The sequence below is a fragment of the Ascidia mentula genome, chromosome 3, assembly GCF_947561715.1.
Source record: "Ascidia mentula chromosome 3, kaAscMent1.1, whole genome shotgun sequence".
NCBI classification, from domain to species: Eukaryota; Metazoa; Chordata; class Ascidiacea; order Phlebobranchia; family Ascidiidae; genus Ascidia; species Ascidia mentula.
In genome coordinates this window covers 9,090,639-9,107,479 of record NC_138568.1, presented here as the reverse complement: position 1 = coordinate 9,107,479, position 16,841 = coordinate 9,090,639, and the positions used below count along the sequence as shown (strand labels likewise).

At 38.0% G+C, this 16,841-nt stretch overlaps 3 protein-coding genes and 1 non-coding gene across 8 annotated transcripts in view; all 4 read right to left on the bottom strand.

The window, feature by feature from the left end:
• Window positions 1-343: 343 nt before the first annotated feature.
• LOC145895141 (uncharacterized) lies at window positions 344-10,381 on the bottom strand. Of its 2 annotated transcripts, none has more exons than XM_082983912.1 (11): window positions 10,205-10,381; window positions 9,829-10,012; window positions 6,251-6,384; window positions 5,560-5,719; window positions 4,752-4,930; window positions 3,293-3,407; window positions 3,118-3,198; window positions 2,484-2,717; window positions 1,994-2,128; window positions 856-1,070; window positions 344-498 (listed from the first exon to the last, which is right to left on the bottom strand). In XM_082983912.1, the coding sequence occupies exons 1-11, from the start codon at window positions 10,233-10,235 to the stop codon at window positions 473-475; spliced, it is 1,494 nt and encodes a 497-aa protein (XP_082840038.1). In that variant the 5' UTR covers window positions 10,236-10,381; the 3' UTR covers window positions 344-472. The 2 variants fall into 2 exon arrangements, with proteins under 2 accessions (XP_082840038.1, XP_082840037.1); XM_082983911.1 differs by having other exon boundaries at window positions 862-1,070.
• Window positions 5,196-5,269, bottom strand: Trnat-agu (transfer RNA threonine (anticodon AGU)). Its single transcript has one exon. It is a non-coding gene; the product is annotated as a tRNA-Thr (tRNA).
• A 2,530-nt stretch (window positions 10,382-12,911) lies between the features above and the next one.
• On the bottom strand, window positions 12,912-14,408 carry LOC145895150 (uncharacterized). The gene is made up of 4 exons (XM_082983922.1): window positions 14,096-14,408; window positions 13,759-13,910; window positions 13,500-13,676; window positions 12,912-13,340 (listed from the first exon to the last, which is right to left on the bottom strand). The coding sequence occupies exons 1-4, from the start codon at window positions 14,327-14,329 to the stop codon at window positions 13,235-13,237; spliced, it is 669 nt and encodes a 222-aa protein (XP_082840048.1). The 5' UTR covers window positions 14,330-14,408; the 3' UTR covers window positions 12,912-13,234.
• A 1,407-nt stretch (window positions 14,409-15,815) lies between these two features.
• The window catches only part of LOC145895135 (histone-lysine N-methyltransferase 2C-like), a 38,917-nt gene continuing 37,891 nt past the window's right edge, over window positions 15,816-16,841 (bottom strand). For all 4 annotated transcript variants that reach the window (XM_082983898.1, XM_082983900.1, XM_082983901.1 and 1 more), the window contains exons 85-86: window positions 16,672-16,780; window positions 15,816-16,279 (exon numbers count right to left, since the gene is read on the bottom strand). In XM_082983898.1, the coding sequence (XP_082840024.1) occupies window positions 16,187-16,279; window positions 16,672-16,780 (202 nt within the window). In that variant the 3' untranslated portion in view covers window positions 15,816-16,186. The remainder of the gene's footprint in view (window positions 16,280-16,671; window positions 16,781-16,841) is intronic.

The window sequence follows — 16,841 nt, the reverse complement described above, 5'->3', positions numbered from 1 at the left end:
AAATCTCGGACTTGAATCATTTCTCCCCGACCCATCTCGAAAACCATTGCATTCTAGTTGCGGTTAAACGAAAACACGTAATATCCTGCATACAAAAATGACTTTCTTGGACACAGTAACCCAAATTCACTAAAATTGTGTTAAATTGATTTCAGTTTCTATTCCGTTTTAGGCCTGTATATTCTCATTATTACTATTTTTGCTTGTCTTATTGTGTATGTTTTCGGTGTTCGACGAATCCTTGCAGAGGGTCCACGAGGTTCGGTGAGTTTGAAAATTTAGAAATGAATCAAACTAGTAACATTCAAAAATGTATTTACAAAATATAACAACGTCAACAAGATGAACAAAAATAGGTAACAGAAAAAAGATGGCCGAGCAATAATTTGCAGAACTGTAGTTACATATTTTTCCACACTCCAAGAAAAGGAATAAAAATTAACTTGCATTAGCATTTTTGAACAATTTTCCATCAGTAGAATTCACCTTCAACGAAATCTGAAATGACAGAAAATTATCATAGTTGATGTAAAATAGGCGTTGTTAATTAGAAAAATAATATTTTTGTGCAAATAATTCTCACGTAAGCTATTTGGGCTGTATTGTTTGTCCTAAAGATTTATAAAACAGTATGTTCCCGCTTTGATAATTCTTTCAGTGCAGTTTAATGACAAAAATGACAAATACACTTCGGTAAAGAAACTGGCATGTGACCCAAGTTCCCGGACATGACACAAACTGCTCAAAGGCGAATAGTTTATCCCGAATGCTAATTCCGAAATCCAACATATAGAAAAATTATTTTTAGACTTTCTGATTTGGAATGCTTTAAGCTTGTATGGATTTACTTAAAACGGGTACCTTCTTCTAAAAACTCCGTGGCGTTGGATGGGTATCTCTGGCCGTTGAATCCGGAAGGATAAAGGGGAACCACCGGTTTGGGGACCCAGAGTAGGGGCAAGTGTGTGAATCCAAAGCGCAAGAAGTTTCGGTTGATCGCTTCCAGGAGCGAGTTTCCCCCGAATATATAAGAGCCCGGTCCAAGGTCATTCCCGCCACGTCGGTAATCCCTGCATATAAAAAGCCAGCTGTATTGTTTTGCGGATGCTGTTTGTATCACGTTAAATCATGTCGGCACACGTTTTAAAGTGGTAAAATGTGAATGTTTGTTTTCTTGCACTTATTCTCTGGTTTTATGGTTTGTTTTCGTCGATCCAAATTAAAGGCCTCTATTCGAAAAAGAGTTCTATCATTAAAAAGGAGAGAGCTACACTTCAAGATTACCACAGCAAACATATCCATTGAAATTCAAAACAAATCAAGTCATACTATGTTTAATGTGAAGTGGCTCGTTACTAAACAAAATCCGGCAAACACATTTAAATTCTTGCCTACATATGTGCGTTAATCAATTATACCGCAGCGATAGTAACAATTTTCACCTCCCACTGGCACTTTCGTGACCTTTTCCGCAGAATAATCAATTGTAGGGCAACTTACATTGTGATATCTCGCAATGGTAGGAAACTGCGCTACTTATAATAGGTCTCATTGTTCATTGTAGGGAGGTCGGAATAAACAGAAAGGTATCATACAGGGTTACCATTATTACAAGATTTGAGTCAATAGCATTTTTCTTGGTTTCCGCTGTGTCAAATTGACTGGCAAACTGCAACCAAAATGAGAAAGGAACCCGATTTTGTTCAATGTTTTCTGATCTTCACGTTCAATGATTTTTGCAACGTTTTGTTTTGTGTATCACACATCCCTTCCCTTACTTGAAACATCATGCAAGGCGCAATAAATTTTAAAAACACTGGTAGCGAACGTGACATCTCTGAGTGCTGAACATTTGTGAAAACCAGGAAATGTTACGAATAACTAATACTGGAATAACAGCCATTTTTAATATGTTGACAAAATCACATTCATTCGATTTTACTTTAAGCAAAGTCTTGCTACATAACACTTCCATATTGATTACACCACAAACCTGTCCGTCTGGCATATTTGTCCAAGTATTTCACCGCAGTATTGCCCGTAAGAAGTCCTGTTTCTCGTTCGTATTGAGTGAAAGGACGACGTAGAGTTAAGCAGGTGAGGTCCAATCATTATCACGTGCACTTTCCTGTCATGAGTTGCAAGAAAATCAAAACGAAAAATGTGCCGACCGATGGCTGGATTGTTAATTTGGACGGAGACTTTTGTATGTGTATATTTACGTATATACTTCGTATACCAAACCTTTTGAGGTTCATGTGGAGTTTCACAAAAAAGTAAAAGCGTTTCCAATTATGTTACGATTTACGTTCAAAATGTATCTGAATGATCACGGTCATATAAAAGTCTCAAATTAAATAAATGTTATTTTCTGTAATATTAATGTTACGACTTGTTGTATGTGTGGTGAGCCTTGGGTATTGTAAAAACCTTGGGTATTGCGTTTTAATTATGCAATGTTCGCGCACTTGCATGAATCTTACCTCCTGGTCATAAGCTGAATGACCGATTTTATTGCGTCACTGCTTCTCCCGGTCGTCATGACAACACACACTGGTGTATGGTAAGGTCGAACGGCAGATCGGTTACTCTCGAAATCGTAAATATTGTTGGCTAACCACGACAAAGCGCGGTCGGTATTTTGAATTGACCCGTCACCGTTGCGAGTTCGCGTAGTTCGGCTAAGACCGCGCAGAAAACTTTTGGCCGTTGGATATCTGTAAGAAAAGTCACACTGTACTTGGAAATCAGTAAACAGCGTTTTCTTGGAACAGTGGTTCTTAACCGATGGAAAATAATAGGATTGTAGCAGGTGGCTATAATTACTGGGCACCGAAATATACAAAAGTAATTGGAAAAAAATATTACGTTCTGAATACGTTAACTTTTTTCTGTGATTCGGCAATAAGTCATGCCAAACGGCCGTAAACAGTAAAATGTATGACAAATATATTGAAAACAGTCAAAAAATACTATAGTTGGAAATAAAGATATAAAAAAGGTTAAGAATCACTGTTTAGAATTTACGCCATTTCAATCCACAAAGAATAAGACTGTACAGTTTTTATATAATTAGGATATATATTATATGCCAATATAGCTTGGCAACTCACTTACCTGTTCAGTCGAATCGACATCGTAACCTGATCGTTGAACTGAGCAAAACCAGCGCGAATTCCATTCATTCCATATGACAGTCTGCTCACAGAAACAGAAAGACGTGTATCACCAAAGGAAAGGATATGCATGTCGTGGCAATAACCTCTCGTTAATTTACTTCATATACACTTACTTTCCTACAACGTTACGGATGAGTTCTTTCATGGACTCGAATGCGCCCGCGTCGGTGCTGTCGCTTACGTCGGCGAGGAAAAGTACGTCGGCGTGAGACCTTGGCGGGCAGACCACTATACAAAAATACATGCGTATATGTTTTGTTAAAACTCTAACAGGCTTCAGAAAGTAGTACGAAGTGATTAACACCACAATAAGACCATTACGTAGACGAAAACATCCCAAAACTGCGCAACAGAATAAATCAATCTTTCTATGTTGTGCAGAAAATGTATTAGTTTTTCTTGAAAGGTATTTGCGCTTGATAACTTGTCAAAAAATGTTCGTTTTTGTGTTTGTTGCTTGTATAATGGCAATTAATTTTCCACTCCTGTGCGAATACACAGATAAAGGTTCTGACAGTTTCATAAACGATGACTTTGTTATAAAACCCAAACCCTTTCGCTTCATGTAACTGACACCATTTGCACAGGTGTGGCCGAATAATTTATTGATCCTCACACATATCCTGCACACTTGAACAAGTGTACAGGCCCATCCTTAAAGCGTTCCTATCACCAAGAAGACCCTGACCGAATTTTGACGTAGAGGACCGGAATTGTAACATTTTAGATTGTGAGTCATCGCCGTATCAAACGCGTAACATGACACGAATCGCGCTGATCGCGAAATTGCGGCCAAATAAAAGACATTCGACATAAAATTCTTTGAGAGCAGTCTTATCGCGCTGTTCCGACTTATTTTGTGGTTTTCCAAGCGTTATCGCCACCGTTGATGAGTTGTGTGTTTAAAGTACAGGAAATAATTTGAGTGAATCAAGGCATTCGTGTGCGGGTTATAATACCTTGTTTAATTTTAGCAGTTTGGTCAAACAGTCGTAAAACAATTAATCATTGCAGATAATCAGGCAATTTATTTTGAAACATGTTTTCGTTTCTGATCAATTTTAAAGGCATTACTGCCCGGAAAGGTTTATGTGGATCAACACTGTTAGGAAATGAGATGTTACAGGATGCACCTTGAAACTCAAACAACTATAACAAAACATAGGAACACAGCTCACGGGTTTTCTCATAATTCTGAGTATAAAGAGACTGGCCCATATTGCTATTAACACTGTCATGTTTAAAAGAAGACGTTTCGGCAAAAACTTATGCCATCACCAGTTTGAATGACGCGATTGGTCTGGTCAACTCCTTATAGTGATGGAGCTACACCAATCGCGTCATTCAAACTGATGATGGCATAAGTTTTTGCCGAAACGTCTTTTAAACGTGACAGTGTTAATAGCAATATGGGCCATTCTCTTTATACTCAGAATTATAACAAAACATTTTCCGAATTTCTATCAAAATTTCAACTAGTTTCCTATTTCTCTTTTCCATGGATTTTTGGAAGCCCAGAGGTTTTAGCTTTTAGGTGACTTTTTTGTGCGGACGAAAATAAAAAATACTCACTTGATGCGGATAGGTTGTAGTATGACATCATGCCGTGTTCAATTGGGTTTTGGCAGTAAGGTTGGTAGGAAAGCTCCATTTCCACCAGCAACCTCATCATCTGCGACAACGGCCTATTGGTGAACGAACAGTGCTTGATGGTACTTCGGAACAGACATAGCTCGGCCCGGTTGTATTCTCTGAACAAGCATATCGGGTAAAAAGTCGAATAATTAGAAAACTTGCCAGCCAGCTTTGTCAGATAAACTCCCCGCTACTTATTGAAAAGGTTTTGTAGCAATAATCAAGCTGTTTTTTAAAACATTGATAAATTATTTTTCCAGTATCTGAGCTCTCAATAAAAATAAAGACTTGTTATGTTGGCAGGCTTGGTAGCCCAGGCATTACAGCCTAGCTGGATCAGCCACTTTTTTCTGACAAGTCGGAGAAAAATTAGAAAGATCAAGCTCCCGGTGAGGTTTGAATTCACGACCTTTGGCTCACTAGGCCCAACGCTCTACCAACTGAGCTGCAGGAGCTCAGTGGTTTCACGGGGTATATTGTGGCCTGCTCAGTGGGGTGATCCTGCCTATCACGCCATTGCATGAAACATTACTGCGTTAAGCCGTGTTATTGATTACTTTCGACACAAAAATAGCCAATGCAATACATATTAATATCAACGTACATATAATAATATTTAATGCGGAACGTCTAATCATTTTGGCAATTCGAAGCCAATTATATGAATTATGTGAGCTGCAGACAGGTCGAAACAGTGATCCATCTAGATATGATCTGAATGCCAGCACTTGAGAAATGTTGGTACCTGCATAGTCGCCTTTGTGACACATTGGAGTTAAACGCAAGCTGGTAAAGTGCTACGCAATCCTTAGAGACATGAGGGTAAATGGGATCGCAGTTGGTACCGTGGTGTACGACAGACGGGGATCCAATTCCACCATGCTTACACCATCTATTCTCATCCCCTGAAAGTGAGATGAAATGGTGTATTTTAAAAATTAATTTTAAAATAATTTAAATACTTGCAAGCGATATGGTATTGACATTTTGCATACATTTCATGCATGTGCGAACAAGATTTCAGCTAAATAAATTTAACTTAGTATGATTGGTGACATTTCCGTCCATTGGTCCTGTGTACAAATGCAACACGTTGTTTACCGTAATACCATTAGAATAAAGCCAATTCTGTGATGTGGAGCATGAGATATTTATTTTAAACAAAGTATCTTCAAAAGGGAGAAATAATAGACTTTTTTAACTGCATGAGCCTTGTTGTAAGAAATTATAATTACGCAACGTTAAAACAAACCAATGATATAATTATCTTTTATAAGAAACTAATTGGTTTTAAAATTTATGCAATAATATTTCGGAATACACAACAAGCTTTAGATGCTACAAAACCTAAAGGATCTGCTTGGACAAATCAGCTTATCTTATCGCTTATTTGTCTTTAATGACAGTGGTCGCGCAAATGATATAGCACCATTTACCTAAGAAGGTCAGATAGTTATTTTCCACTTCTCCACGTTGTTCATAGACGAAGAGATACGACTCCAGTAGAGAATTTTTCAGACAGTTGTTGAAGACGTGCAACATGCAAACCTTGAGCTCTTGATAAAGAAAACTGCGGAAAAAATCACACAATTATATGTTGAAGTGAATGCGTATTTTTGCCTATGTAAAGCCATTATTTACGATTTGCGAGATTGATGGAAACTAAGCAGGTAAACAAATAATTAGTGTCTCTGTGTACTATCCAAACAGAATGTATAAAATTAAAGAAATTGCAGAACATTTTGTGTATATACATGCACTCAACATGCAAAGAGGCGGTAAAATCGAGCGAAAATGTTTAACCCGAGTGCCAAAAACACATCTTTTAATACAAATATCGACAAGAGCCTGTTTTTGCGCCCTTAACATACCAAGAACGTTGTTTAAAAAGCCGTAACCGTGAAATTGACTTGATGCAATCTCGTAGAACACAAGTTAAAAAGCGCTTTACGTTTTTGTGGCTTTGGCTTGTTTAAGAAGGTTGTGTTGGATTTGAAGGGTGTTGAGTTTCATACATATGGCAGCTTTATAGAATATATAATGTTTCACGCAACTATGAAGTTTTAGATTTTTACATTGGTCGTCGACACGCAACTGGCACAGAACCCACAAAGTACGGAAAGTATCGATTATTAAAAAAGTTCTAATCAAAAGTTCTATTTTGAACGTATGTGCTGACTAAAACCAATGTTGAGAAACGATGGTAAGTCATCGACATACGTCATTGTTTTACCACGTGGTTACGTAGAAAGCATGTGTATGTTTACATTAAGAGTGATAAAAGGAAATGAAAAGCGAAAGGCACTGGTTGGTTTCAATCTTATATAAACACGATGCAATCTAAATTTTAATCTCGCAACTCGTGTATTAAATTTGATATCGCGGTAAAACTCGATTTAAAATCTTAATTTCCATCGAAGTGACGTCATTTATCTTTGGATCAAGTCAATTGCACAAACACTCGAAGAAGCTTGTTTTTTAAGTAAAATTTACATTTCATTGTTTTGTGTGTTAATGCTGTATAAGTCATGCCGCAGAATGTGTTCCCATATCGGGCAAGTACAGGTAATGTTTTAATGTGCATATGTTTCTTACATACAAATTCCTGTGCGGTGTAGGGAGTGCTGTTCGGACAGTTTATGAATTAACAACGCATTTCATTCTTTCAACGCATGATGAACACCTGCATAACAACTCGTTCAACTGCAATCAGCACAAACCGTCTGAAACTTCGATTGAAATTTGGAGGACGCAGCCTTTCCAAACAAAGTGTCCTCTATCCGTCGCTACGGAAGCGCATTACAGAGGATTCTAATTATAAGCTGTTACCACGTGCACGCGCCTATCCTGTGACATGTGACATGCGTTGCAACCGCAGTGGAGAGTGACATGCCACTGGCGGGAGTCGCATAATGGCCCATTCATGCCACGTGTTGGCGTCGATATTAAACTTTACCTTGGGAGGTACTTTTTTTAGAGTAAAGATATACCTAATTGTGACATTTGAAAAGCTATTATTTTTTATTGGATGGCTTTCAATTTCTCCCCAGTCCAGTTTTGCAAAATAATCTCGATTACAATGGGGAGACCAACAAAATTTGCTCTCTTGCTAACAACAAAACTTTTGACTGAAATTTTCGATGAAATCGTGGTTATTAGTAGGGGATTTCGGTGTCGCGCTAGAAGTGTGGCAATAAACACCAACAAAACACACACAAACTTGCGATCTAGGATTTTTACGCAAACACTCGCGCCGACAAAACACCGCCTTCAATCGTCGTGGATCACAGACCGCAATCTTGTGAGGAAAACAAATACAACAACGAGCGTCAGCTAGCAATCGCCTCAACGGGTCTGAATCCAGCAAGGATGCAGAAGTACGTGGTAATGCACCCCGGCATGGGGAACTTAAACCGATCGTAAGATGCGATAAGATAAGCGACGGTCGACGCTTTCAGTGCTCTTTCCTGGAAACGCGCGAGCGCCATTGTTCTGAACTTGTGATGGAACAATGGTAAGGCTGAAGGCGACATTTGGCCAGGGGCGATATGGCTGTCGTTTGTTTTTGATCGCACCAGCATTGGTTGTTTGTTACATTGTAGCTTTTAGCGCAATACGATAAGACTGCTCTGGTGGTGTTGTTTGTTTGAGTTACGCGCGCGTAACGCCAACGTTGATTGTTTTGTTGGTTTTGTTCGCTGTTTGAAGGATGAATGTCAAGATAAAGCAAAATGAAAACATGTAGCAATTAAGACCAATGATTACTTTACTATCGGTGTTCATAGTTAAGTTTGTTTAAACAAAAACATATAACATGACGACTTGAATCTATTTATAATCTCGATTTATTTCACACGTAAAGAGTTTAATTGCCAGTAAGACGTACGCGCAAAGCTTTTGGAACAAAGTTGTAAAGCAATCGAGTTTCACTTTAGACATTTAAATAATTGCATTCGATCATTACTGTAAACATAATATGATTTCCTAAATATTGCTTCTTTTCTGTCAAGGTCAAGCAATGAGTTTCCGCCCACGCGAAAAACCCAAATACTTGCTTTAGAAACAATCGCATGAGGTCCATTTTTAGGCAATTTTGAGACCATTATCATAACAGCGAGAAGGTAACTCAGCCGCGCACTTGTGAAAATTGCAACAAAAACATATGATTTCTATCTCGGACGCCTTAAAACAATGAACTCTCGGTTTTGTTTCGGCAAATTGACCCCGCGTTTGTTTACACAGCCCAATAATTGTGCACAATCCTGCTCGAGTTCCTTCAATCGCCCAATTCGCGGCGTTTAATTCTTGCGCCCAAAGGCATCCCTGGTTTTGGAACAATGGCGAGATTATGTTGTGCGGACAAAAGCGTAAGCAAATCTCGTTGTTTTATTGCCAAGGGCTGCGATTTCAGCATCCTAGCGTAAATCATCGACCGCAAACCGTCAAGTTTGGAAATATTTTGGCTAATATTATGCTTTGGAAATATTACCTAAAACTTGGCCAAGCTGAGAATATGTACAATGACTTTGTCCAATGAACACAGCAGAGCTGCATATAAAATTAGGTCCGCTTAAGAAAACAAAATCTGCTGCTTACATTGAGCAGAACAACAATAAATCTATTTGATTCGCAAAGGCAATATGTTGAGTGTTTTCTTTTACATAAATTTTTGGTTGCAAAAACGTAAAAGTCGAATGTTTTTTTTATTGATTTCACCTACGAACATCAGATTCTTGCTGATCGAAATGTTGATCGCAATCTGTACAATTTCTTTTCCCGAAAAAGTCGATTGATTTTTACAATTTAGACGTTTTATTGCTGCAACTCAATTTAATATAAGTGGATATTATGCACGTTTTTAAACAATTCGTCATAGTTATATGACTAGGCATACAGCTTCGGGTAGAAATCACATTTTCGAGAAGGCCGTAAAAAATAAAAAGTTTTAATTTTGTTTTCAAATTTGCACTTGTAAGAAGGTTTTTCTCGAATTAAACATTTCGTTTCAACAAACCTGCAATTTTCCGATTTGGCGCGTTCCACTCTAACGGAGTCGAAGAAGGTCCTACGACACTGCGTGGCGCCCTGGTAATATTCGGGAACTGAACAGGAACCGAAAAGAAAATTGATTCCTGAATATGAGTTCAAACCCCGTGGGAACATCATGGCCATTGAGCATACGTTGATTGCGGCCAAAACTGCGCGAACATTTGAGAGTTTGCTGTTATTTACAACTTAACCTACAATCGCACAATTTTATGTACAGACAAATTTTAAACAGTAAATTTTTGAAATAATAAATAGCAACAGATTTATAAAATGAATTACAAAACGTCTCGCTTTAAAAATCTCAAAGCTTTGGATTGCGAATTTGCAAAAAAAACACTTACCTGAAAGTCCAAATAACCGAGAAATGTTCATATTTCCGACTGAATGTTTTTCAAAATTACAATATAAATAACCTCGTGTCAAAAAGTGTTTCAGTTTTGCTGGGTATACCGTTAAACAATTACTGTCTTATCATAAAATCAACGCGTGAGGGCTGTGAAATGACAACGTCGTCAAAGTACCCATCACATCACACTGAACTTGGTTCCTTGGGATGCGTTACTTTTTAAACGACGACAATCACGAAGAAACCGCCAAAAACTTCTTCTCATGAGGTACTTTCGCAGTCGCGCAAGCCGCCATTTTATTATGTGCGGTTTTCAAGACGCTCTTCCCACAAAGTCTACATGTTACGTCACGCCTTTTCGTGTGGCCACAGTCAGCGGCCTTTCTTGCCTAGGGTATATTTTACAAGTTTCTTTTTAACATGAAATTGAAAGGAAACTTACAAATGTCCATGTGTTGGCAAAAAAAAGATGAAAAAGAAAAATTTCCTTTACCCGGCTAAGAATGACAACATAGTTTATGCGTTTTTTTTACCAAAGATATAAGTTACCGGGGGTCTTACAAGATTTATTTAGTTAATTGCTAAAAGGACTCGGCAAAGACAGTTCTAAACTAGTATAACGTACGTATTTTTAACGCTTTCGCATGCCATATCACAGTAACCACCATACAAATTTGTAAAAGCAAATTAGTGGATAAAATGGGCTCAGCTATGTCATTTATAGCTAACATTTGTAGCTAAATCATTCTTTTTTCATATCCTTATTTTACTTAGATAATTGTTGTAGAAAGTCCTACCAAATAACTACAAAATACGGAATTTTCGCGCTGCGAAGTACCACCCAGAAACAAATCAAACCTAATTTTTCAAAGGTGAAATTTTAATGATAGAAAACAATGCATTTTTGATGCACATTAATGGTTAGTTTAGCGATTCGTTTTCGGACACTGTCATGGCTGCCTGAAGTTACAGTCTGTCCGGTTTTACCTATGTTACCAAAAACTATTCACCGATAAAAGCTGTCTGGAGGTTTGGATAAAAATTAAGATATACTCAAATGCTGCGGGCGAACTCAGCAGTGGACATCTCTTAAGTAACGTCATAATATGTAAATAATAACAAGTTTGACATGCAAAAATTTTAAGATAACCATGTTGGCAGTCAGACCTTATACCTTCAAAAAACGAATTATTGGATGACATTTATGCTTGTCAAAATACATTCCGCTGTGTTTAAAGAAAGCTGCCTCATTCTTTGCATGTTTGCAAACATATCTTAGCCTCATAATCTGTGTAATCTACGACTGCGTTGCGTCGTCGAACTTCGTGGAACAGTTCGTCGGTTTTGTGTTTAGCTCGCATTCTCTTGTACGTAAGTAAGTTTATATGGTTTGAGAGTTGCGATTAAGTGATAATCGTCTGTCTGGTCAACAAATATTCGCAAAACGGTTTGTTTGCGTCGATGTGTTGTGATTATGCATTGTGCGTTGTCAGTTACGTTTGCCACTGTTTTCCCAAAACAACCGCAAAATGCTTGTATTGATAAACACAGCCGTATGTATTGTCAGGCAGGCTGTGTTAGTGGATATATACAATGCAACCGTATAGCTAAATTCGCCAAAAAAATTAATGCACCTGCACCATCTTTCTGTCAAGGCCCCTGGTCACAATCGTACCACACATGTGACATATTCCTTTTTCCTTGTGTTTTTCTTGCGTTTTTCCTGCGTTTTTAGTGTTTTATGCGCGTGATGCTTCACTGTTGACATAACCCCGAAGAAGTCTCGCCGGATGGCAAACGAAACGTTTATTTTCATCAGCAATGTTATATAATAAAGGCTTTCTTTAAGTCCACCATGGAACAAAACTTGAGCCCTTTCATTTTAATTTCGGTCCGTTTCATTCGAAAATTTTAAGCAACCTGACTGCCATCCACGGAAATAAATTGACATCTATTTGAATCGCTAATGATTATTTTAACATTTACATGTGTTCTAATATGGATAAATAAGGTATTTGTGCTTTTTAACAGTTTTAAATTTAGAAGGTCATGCAAACATCAGTGATTTGCCAATGGTCAAACAGCTTGGCGCCAAAGGATAGTTGGAGAAAGTGACGTTGATCTGATGTATCGAGTTTAAATCACCTTCATTTCATCGTGGGCTGTTTTTTGACATCGCCCAAGAAATAATAATCCCTCTAGAAGTCGAAAAAGATAAACTTTGGGCTAGAATTCACCGCTGTAAACCTTTTAAAGGCACAATGACAGAAGAGCGGGGTATGTGTTTGCGTTCTTATCGCTGTGTTTGGCGCGATTCTTGTGGCAAACAGCTTGTAAACCTATCCACCCACAATAACCTCCAGACACAATGATATCATGCTTTATCGGACAAATTTACATTAAAACGAAAGCACCTTATCTCTTCACGTGACAAACGTATATCTATTTAACTGTCATCAAACACCGCTATCGTTTCTCCTAATATAAAACTTTAACCAAGAACTAATCACCCATCTATGTTTTACACAAGCTAGCAGCAACAACAACAATGAAAGATAGAATCACAATTTTTAGGTGACCAGATAAGTTGATGTAAATATCATTACATAAATATTGTTGGGGTCATTTTGATGTTTTTCGTGTCAGGGTAACAACCTGTGCTTTTTCTCCTGTTCTCAATAACTGACGCCCACACATGTTCATACATTTAACTACATTTATTATAAATATGCAAATAGTTGGAAAAAGAATCACTTCATGTGGTAAGTAGGAAGAGTAATGAAAACTATGTAAATGTCCCTTTACATACCATGGCAAAATTGTAATAATAAAGAAAATTTTCTGAGTAAAAGCAAAAAAACAGTCAAGCGTACATTTTTACCAGATGTAAACAAACAAATAAGAGGAACGATTGCACAAAAATAAAAGTTAAGCTGATATCACACTTAAGCACCTGTTAAGTTTGTTTAAGGACACTGACAAACAACTTTTCAGCACTAAATACTGTTAAAAAGTCGACACATGTTCAAACAGGCATTGATTTGCTTACTGTCCTTGTGACAGCACTTGTAAATAGTCTTGATATGAATGAGAGCCCAGTTTGTCCACCAGGGATGTAGCTCACAAGGTACCTGAAAAATAAAAATGCTTGATGTTAACAGCACAGTCACTTTTTTCTCCCAAACTTCGAATTCTGTATCATAAAGTGCAAAAATGTATTCACAACACAACCACCTTGACACAGTATGGTCTAAATATGACATAGTGTAACTTTTGCGTGTAGGGCTTACCATAATAAAGCTACTATCTGGACAATAGCAGCAATAGAGGTAAACAAAGTGCTTCTTAGCCACATGGCAAAATACAAGGTAGCAAACAATGATCCAAAGTATGCTGTGGTAAAAGGCAATCGTTCCTTTGTCATGAGATGTTTTGCGTGATTCCATGGACCCCATAAAAATGAAAAACTAGCAAAAAGTTTTTTCGTTGGATGTTTGTTTTTAAAGTAGTACACATATAGATATGTTACATTCTTAAAATTATTCCTACCTGTTTATCATAAACAAGCTTCCTAAACTGTACAGCAGGGCAAATTTACGTGCTTTCAATAAAAGTACAGGAACATACAAACTGGCAAGACTAAAACAAAATATTCCTCCACAAATGCAACATGCGAACCCAATCAACCGCTGTGTCCTTGACTGAAAAATAAAGCGATTGTAAAAACTTTAACTATTAACTAATAATTGAGACCGAACTAAACAATTGGATAAGTGTACACTTAGAGCAATACACAGATTGGTGGGCTGTTTGTATGTATTGAAATTTCAGGCCAAACAACACTTCACAAATGGTTATAAATCGTTGTCAGAAAAAAATTAATTACCAATGCGGGACACATGGGATCTTTTTTGGCCTCACTGAACCATGTTGAGTCCGATGATTTATTATTTGCTTCACCACCAAACACCTTTGGCATAGAAATATTTACTGAAGATGGCATCCAGGACAAGAGTCCAGCTGAGTCAGAGTCACTTTCTGAAGCGGCCGAAGAAGATTTGCCAAGAAAACTTCCCTTACCTTTCTTCTGCTCAGCCACATAGGCCTGCAGGTCTGCCATATTGACAAAAACCTGTTTTTGATTTTCTGTGTACCAATCAAATAAATCTGCATACAAAGCAAGAATTTGAAACAAATCATTGCCATTTCCTCAGCCAAACAACAACTATAAATTCCAGAGTAACTCAATCGGTTTGGAAAACAGCAATGAATTTAGTTGGACCTATATGCATCACATGTCCAGTTCTATAAATAACTAATGCATTACGAAACAGCAAACAGTTAACCAATAGCTGTTTGTAAGCCACCAAATTCCGTAAAATCAACAATAACAAACAAACTGCTTAGTGTACTAGTGTTACGTCATAAATCATTCCGTGCCTGCAGAATAATTTTGATCCAGACCACCTAAATCCAGGTAATGTTTACTGCGTCTGGTCTTGTAAGCTTACATTTTCATTATCATCAAATGGAAATGTCAGTTTTGTCAAAATTTGTGATCAGGGATCGATCTGTCACTTGTCAGGTGAGAAAATTTTGGTCTACCTTGACAAATAAATAAATATCTTATTGTGTGGTACACCTTGAATTTAAGTTTTGTAGGTGGGAAATGCCCTTCTCGCCTGCCGTAATGGTTCAGGACAGGCCCTAAAGCAGTGGTTCCCAACCTTTTGTGGTTGGTGACCCCCTATATTGAGTTAAACTAACTTGCGACCCCACCTACCATTTTTTTCCCAACAGCAATATCAATTAAAGTGCATTTTACAGTATATCATTTATTGGCAATCACTTTGCTCCATAAGACGGCTGACTTGCAACTTCATAGCCAAGTTTGAAATCCGTGGTTGAGTATTTGACAACGCTAAAATCTGAAAACTACCTCCCAAGTCAAATCTCTGACATTTCAAACCGGCTTCATGACGTTTGAAGAATTCCTAATCTTTTTTTCACGTGTTGAGGGTGCATGGTGTGTAAATGGCGGTTTAATTTAGACGGCTTGATTCAGCACTGCACCACGTTGCACAAGACACACGGAGGCTTTTCAGTGCAAGTGCAGATTATGCGGGTAAATCCAAACTTCAAATATTCTTCAACATATTAACGCTTCTTCTCCTTGACCAGAGTTAAAGAAAAACACTGCACCTTGATATCTCACTGGTACTTACAACTGAACGCCCTAAACTGCTTTTTGATACTTTCATTGTTGATGACAATAACTGCTGTGATGTTTCAAAGGACAATGCCTGTGCACAATGTTAGTGGCACATAGCGTACTGCTTATCGTCCCTGACAAGACAAAGCGATAGTAGGCCCAACTAGTTGTAGCCTATGTGTTGTAACAAGTTATAAAAACATCACATATCTGTCGCGACCCCCAGGTTGGGAACCACTGCCCTAAAGCAATCAGTCAAGGTAGCATTTTTGCAACGCGCACTAAACTTGTTTTCTTTTCATGCGTCGTCTAAGTTTTCCCAGGTCTGGCAAAAAGTATCTTGTTTGGTAACACCTGCCTACACAACACTTAAATCCAACATTTTTAAGACTGATATTTAATCCTTCGTGCGAGGCTATTTACAAAAAGTCGACAGAGAAACAAAAACATTATTGTTGCACCTCAGAATTTGTGAAAAGCCGGACGAAGCTCCCGGTCAAGGGCTTCAACGAACGGCAATGATGATTGACAACAACAGAAATATTCCGAACACACGAAATGGAACAGCAACTTGCTGGTTTTATAAACGGTATTATGTACATAAAGTTGTAACAGACAACGCGAAGTGCTGTGTACAAACAAAAGCGGTATTTTTGAGTGCCGGTGAAACACATGCAAGCAGAACGATATATGTACATTCAGGCGAAACTTTACGCTAAAAATGTGATTGCAAAACGCAACAAAATGGCGACCACGGGCGGCAAGCTAATTCATCCACTTTCGACAGTTGATGGCGCCGCAGAGACAGGGGATTTTGTTGCCCTCGTCTTCGAAGTCGAATTTGTAGTCATAGTTGAGCTGGAGCAAACAGGAAAACATGGTTACTTTGATCTTATTGAAACATACATGCCAACAAAAGGTATAAAATCAACTGGTCAAATTTATCAAAAATTTGACAGGAGGACCAATGACCCATACGAGAACCAAGTAGACAAAGCTGATGAATTGAACTATTCACAATTATTAACGTAGCAAAAAAATGCGATAAAATTGCAATAAACTGCATGAACATTGTTCTTAGACGACACCAATTTATACGAAACCCTGGCGGGCTAGATTGAAAAACCCACGCAGGAAGATTTGGCCTGTAGACTGCAATATGTCTCGCCTATAATATTATAACATCGTTGCTCCCAGTTAGGAGTTTTACGCGAAACAAAACGATTGGTTGCAGGAATAATTTAACGAACCTCTTCTCCTCGTAGAATGTGGCGGTTGGAAATAATCATAATCTTCTTTTCCTTCTCGAAATTCACGACCTCCGCCACACAGTTCGGGTTGCACGAATGGTTTATGTACCTGACAAGTTCAAAGCTCAACGTTTACATTTCACCTTATTGTTTTAAGTGTACTTGAATCC